Source organism: Phaseolus vulgaris, chromosome 6 (genome assembly GCF_051622355.1).
Source record: "Phaseolus vulgaris cultivar YP4 chromosome 6, ASM5162235v1, whole genome shotgun sequence".
NCBI classification, from domain to species: Eukaryota; Viridiplantae; Streptophyta; class Magnoliopsida; order Fabales; family Fabaceae; genus Phaseolus; species Phaseolus vulgaris.
The window spans coordinates 34,522,166-34,528,165 of record NC_143503.1 but is presented as its reverse complement, the minus strand read 5'-3'; the positions used below and the strand labels follow the sequence as shown (position 1 = coordinate 34,528,165).

Here is a 6,000-nt window from a genome sequence, read left to right as displayed (position 1 = left end):
CCGTGTTTCGTGTTCCTACATCTGTGTTCCGTGTTCCTACATCAGTGTTTCGTGTTCTTACATCCGTGTTCCATGTTCTTACATCCGTGTTCCGTGTTCTTACATCCGTGTTCCGTGTTCTTACATCCGTGTTCCTACATTCGTGTTTTGTGTTCCTACATCAGTGTTCCGTGTTTCTACATCTGTGTTCCGTGTTTCTACATCTGTGTTCCGTGTTCCTACATCCGTGTTCCTACATCCGTGTTCCGTGTTCCTACATCCGTGTTCCGTGTTCCGACTTCCGTGTTCCTACATTTGTGTTCCTACTTCCGTGTTCCTACTTCCGTGTTCCTACATCCGTATTCCGTTCCTACATCCGTATTCCGTTCCTACATCCGTATTCCGTTCCTACATCCGTATTCCGTTCCTACATCCGTATTCCGTTCCTACATCCGTATTCCGTTCCTACATCCGTGTTCCGTGTTCCTACATCCGTGTTCCGTGTTCCTACATCCGTGTTCCGTGTTCCTACATCAGTGTTCTGTGTTCCTACATCAGTGTTCTGTGTTCCTACATCAGTGTTCCGTGTTCCTACATCCGTGTTCCGTGCTCTTACATCTGTGTTCCTACATTCGTGTTCCGTGTTCCTACATCAGTGTTCCGTGTTCCTACATCAGTGTTCCGTGTTTTTACATCTGTGTTCCGTGTTCCTACATCCGTGTTCCGTGTTCCTACATCCGTGTTCCTACATCCGTGTTCTGTGTTCCTACATCCGTGTTCCTACATCCGTGTTCCTACTTCCGTGTTCCTACTTCCGTGTTCCTACTTCCGTGTTCCTACTTCCGTGTTCCTACATCCGTGTTCCTACATCCGTGTTCCTACTTCCGTGTTCCTACTTCTGTGTTCCTACATCCGTGTTCCGTTCCTACATCCGTGTTCCGTGTTCCGTTCCTACATCCGTGTTCCGTTCCTACATCCGTGTTCCGTGTTCCGTGTTCCTACATCCGTGTTCCGTGTTCCTACATCCGTGTTCCTACATCCGTGTTCCGTGTTCCGTGTTCCTACATCCGTGTTCCGTGTTCCTACATCCGTGTTCCGTGTTCCTACATCCGTGTCCCGTGTTCCTACATCCGTGTTCCGTGTTCCTACATCCGTGTTCCGTGTTCCTACATCCGTGTTCCGTGTTCCTACATCCGTGTTCCGTGTTCCTACATCCGTGTTCCGTGTTCCTACATCCGTGTTCCGTGTTCCTACATCAGTGTTCCGTGTTCCTACATCAGTGTTCCGTGTTCCTACATCCGTGTTCCTACATCCGTGTTCCGTGTTCCTACATCCGTGTTCCGTGTTCCTACATCCGTGTTCCGTGTTCCTACATCCGTGTTCCGTGTTCCTACATCCGTGTTCCGTGTTCCTACATCCGTGTTCCGTGTTCCTACATCCGTGTTCCGTGTTCCTACATCCGTGTTCCGTGTTCCTACATCCGTGTTCCGTGTTCCTACATCCGTGTTCCGTGTTCCTACATCCGTGTTCCGTGTTCCTACATCCGTGTTCCGTGTTCCTACATCCGTGTTCCGTGTTCCTACATCAGTGTTCCGTGTTCCTACATCAGTGTTCCGTGTTCCTACATCAGTGTTCCGTGTTCCGTGTTCCTACATCAGTGTTCCGTGTTCCGTGTTCCTACATCCGTGTTCCGTGTTCCGTTCCGACATCCGTGTTCCGTTCCGACATCCGTGTTCCGTGTTCCTACATCCGTGTTCCGTGTTCCTACATCCGTGTTCCGTGTTCCTACATCCGTGTTCCGTGTTCCTACATCCGTGTTCCGTGTTCCTACATCCGTATTCCGTTCCTACATCCGTATTCCGTTCCTACATCCGTGTTCCGTTCCGACATCCGTGTTCCGACATCCGTGTTCCGTTCCGACATCCGTGTTCCGTTCCGACATCCGTGTTCCGTTCCGACATCCGTGTTCCGTGTTCCGACATCCGTGTTTCGTGTTCCGACATCCGTGTTCCGTGTTCCGACATCCGTGTTCCGTGTTCCGACATCCGTGTTCCGTGTTCCGACATCCGTGTTCCGTGTTCCGACATCCGTGTTCCGTGTTCCGACATCCGTGTTCCGTGTTCCTACATCCATATTCCGTTCCTACATCCATATTCCGTTCCTACATCCATATTCCGTTCCTACATCCGTATTCCGTGTTTAATGTCGTTTATGTCAGTATCCGTATCGTAGACCATTTAAAATAAACAAAAATTATTGCTTCAAAATTGAAGTTAAAAAGATAGTGCATTATACATTTTCTTGAAACTAATGCCATTTCATTATTTAGAATAATAGATTTGATATTTTAATATGATAAAAAAAATACAAATAACCATTTAAAAACATTCTAGTTGGGGTAATTTAAATCAGTATATCATATAATTAACTATGCATTACCCATTGATAACGATCTGCATTAAAATAATTTTAAAATAAGTACTAATAATCATAAAAAATAATTTCAAATATTTTATGGTAAAGTTTTATAAATAAAATTATATGCAATGTATAAAAATATAAAACCATTTAAATTAATATTAATATTCATCATATACATAGGTATCTAACGAACTTTGTATGAAACCAAAACATCATTTAAATTATAGTCAATATTTCTATAATTAAAATTCTAAAAGGATTTGTGAAGCAGTTAAGGTTGTTTCGATTCGATGTGTGGTGGTTGATCACGATTCATAATCTTCATAATCTTATAATATATATAGATTCTTTAAAAAATGACTACGAAGTTAAATAATTTATTTTTACACTTTTTTTTTATTTCAAGGAGAACTCCAATCAGTACGAATTTTTTTTTTATCAGAAAAATAGGAAAAGATCTAAAATTGTTTAGAATTAAAATCGGTTTTAAATCTAAAATCAATTCCTAAACAATAAACCAGGAGGCATAAAAAGTAAATACGAATATTGTTTTTTATTTGATAAAAAACGTGCACAATTATTTAAATAAAAATCAATTCCACATCTAAAATAAATTCCTATTCATGAGCAGAAAACACCCAAAATAAACAAAGATAATAAGAAAAATAAGAACAGAAGAATAAAATTGTTTGGATCGAAACCCTTGACAGTAAAAGGGTAGGATCCATAGGTGAGAAAGTAACAAAAACCCAAGTTTAAAAAAAAGAACAAAAGCATGAAAGACTGAGAAAAAAAAAGTGGAAGACAACAAGTTACCACGTTTGGGTGGAAGGAGCATAAAGATATCTGGGTTGGATCCATACTCCTTTGAGATGACGGCTTCCAGGCTTAGTTTCTGCTTCAATGCTTTCACTCCGAAATATCGTGTCGCATTTACCACTAGCATGTGGAACTATAGTTCCGCATGTAGAAATTGAATCATTTGCTTTTATAAATCCTTTTTCTCTCTTCTCATTTCTCAATTGAAAAGTCTTTTTACTTATGATATAGTGCAATAACGTAGACGGGGGAGATTTATCAGTGCATACACGCATATAATACTTGTTCCATTTGCTTTTAGAAGCACTGAAGGTAACAAGACCATTCTCTCCATCCAGAAAGTGAAAATCATTGTTTTCATAATACAAAGCTGTTCTTATTTTGCTGAACTTGTGCCCCGAAAACGAGGACTTCACCCATTGATCTTCCCCCTTGCAAAGCATGGACAGATGTAATTCACTATTACTGCTGGTGTTAAGCACAACAACAATGCAATCTTTAGAAGTGGGGACTGCTGAAAATGCTGCAACATGGTCACGTGCTTCAGTAAAAGGGCAATTTGGAAGCTCTATTTTTGCTTTTGAGAAGGGGCAAAAAAAGAACAATGAACCATTCCCAAAGAGAAGCAACCATCCTTCGTACGATGCAAGGCACGTTGCACCATCAAGTTCTGGAAGGTTGATGGTGTAGCATTTGTTCTGGGGGTTTAGCAGGGAACAGTCGGAACCTTCTCCTCCATATATGAGAAACCATGGATCACACAGAACAGATTTATCATCGGGTGATACTTTAAAAGCTTTAAAAGAAGCAGTGTTCCAATCTTTGCAAACAACACCGAAACGGAGAAAGTCAATAAGCCCCAAACAATTTGCAATTTGCGAAAGAAGGTCACGAGGCAGATCTGACCACTTCACACTCATCTTCTATCTCTGTGCTTCAGTTACCCTTTCACATCATCATATTGCACCCTGCATCATATATATATATATATATATACATCTACATATGTATCCATCCACATCTATATATAGAATACCAACCACACTCTCCTCACTTTCAGTCAAGTTTGTTTTTATTTTCAGTTACACAACAAAAAATCCCAACAACTTTAACATCTCTTTCAAGATATTTATTTCAAAATTAGTAACGTTGGATAGATAACTCATAATTACGACAAGATTTCTGCCCAAATTAAAAGAACAATGTTTATTTCATTTTAAACATTCTGTTGTCAATTCACCTGATATTCTATTTGAATTGAAAACGTAAAATAAAACCTAACTACTGATGGAATCCCAATCTCAATTATCTATATATAATTAAATATAATGAAGGAAAAGAAAGTTAAAGGTTTTTTTTTTATATAGTTTTTCAGTTCATCCTCTTTTCAACTTCAATTGTAAAATACAAACTACTTTTTCTGTTTCTCATTTGTTGTCTTCCATTTCTAAAATAAAAACAAGAAAGAAGTAAAATAAAAATTTATTATTTCTACTTATTTCTCAACTGTTCCATTTCTTTTATGAAAAAAGAAAAAAAAATTCTTATCTCACTTGACAATGAAAAATTAGCTTATTAAAAAACTTGAAAATGAAATATTTTTTTAGTATAGTATTTGGTACATGAGTTTTTATGGTTTCTCATCAATAAATTTTTTTTTCTCCATATGCAAAAAATGTTTGAAATATAAGAATTTGAATAGTTATATTTTTTTCTTTAAATTCTTACATTCTAACTCATTTAATTTTAGGGTTTATGAAAGATGTATTTCTTGCTGATAATATAAGTATTTACATAAAAATAAATGGTTGTCATATGTATTCGCAATTTTTAAATATCTTTAAAAAATTGTATTTTTTTATTATAGATATTGTATTATAAGTTTATAATAATTATAATTTTATTGAATTAATACATGAGATAAATTTATAAATGTTATTATGAATTTTATTATATATTTCTATTTAAACCTGTTTTAAAAACAAAAATACTAAATTACAATATATTTAGTTTGTTATTTTTGCACGGAGGAATCTACTAGTCAATGTTCCGCGTGGTTAGGAGTGTCGTCGGCCGCTTCCATTGATCCTTTCGCTTAGAGGTGTGGTCAAAATCTTCACTTTGGCTCAATTGAAGGCTTGGTCATGTGTAACTTCTAAAATACCCTCTGCTTGTTTCTCATTTTCTGACTGGTGTCTTGCTCCTTTATCGTGTTTGAAATCGATTTAATTGGCATGACCCAGTTTAGGATGATAGATGGTTGTTGGTTTTTGTTAATTGATAAAATATATATATATATATATATATATTGTTAATTGATAAATTTTTTTAATTGATATCTAATTAGCGGTTTTTGCTACCAAAGTCTGTTTTATAATTTAGTCACTCTAATAATTAATTATTTTTTTCACTAATTTTTTTTATGATTTTTTTTAAGTGTAAATTTATATTAAATTATGTAATATTTTTGTTATATTAGTGACGAATATTTATGCTACAGCTTAGTTATTTTTTTTCTTATTATTCCTTTATTTTAAATAAATAATTTTTGTATCTTTAAATTTTATTCTATTATAGTTTATGCACTGATTGTTATGAGCGAATCGATTTCTTCATGGAAGGGTTGTAGAGAATTTAGAAAATATTAATAAGTAAGTAATAAATGATTGAGATTAGATGGGATAGATTATTGGACTAATATAATATCTTAATAATTAGCATATTCCAACGACAGTGGTTTAATTACTTTCCAATACCTCTTAGACACACAATGTGCAGGTA

General features: G+C 36.2%; 1 protein-coding gene across 1 annotated transcript; it reads right to left on the bottom strand.

The window, feature by feature from the left end:
• Positions 1 to 3,137: 3,137 nt before the first annotated feature.
• LOC137833175 (F-box protein At4g00893) lies at positions 3,138 to 4,161 on the bottom strand. The gene has a single exon (XM_068641535.2). The coding sequence runs from the start codon at positions 4,137 to 4,139 to the stop codon at positions 3,213 to 3,215; it is 927 nt and encodes a 308-aa protein (XP_068497636.1). The 5' UTR covers positions 4,140 to 4,161; the 3' UTR covers positions 3,138 to 3,212.
• Between the last annotated feature and the right edge of the window lie 1,839 nt (positions 4,162 to 6,000).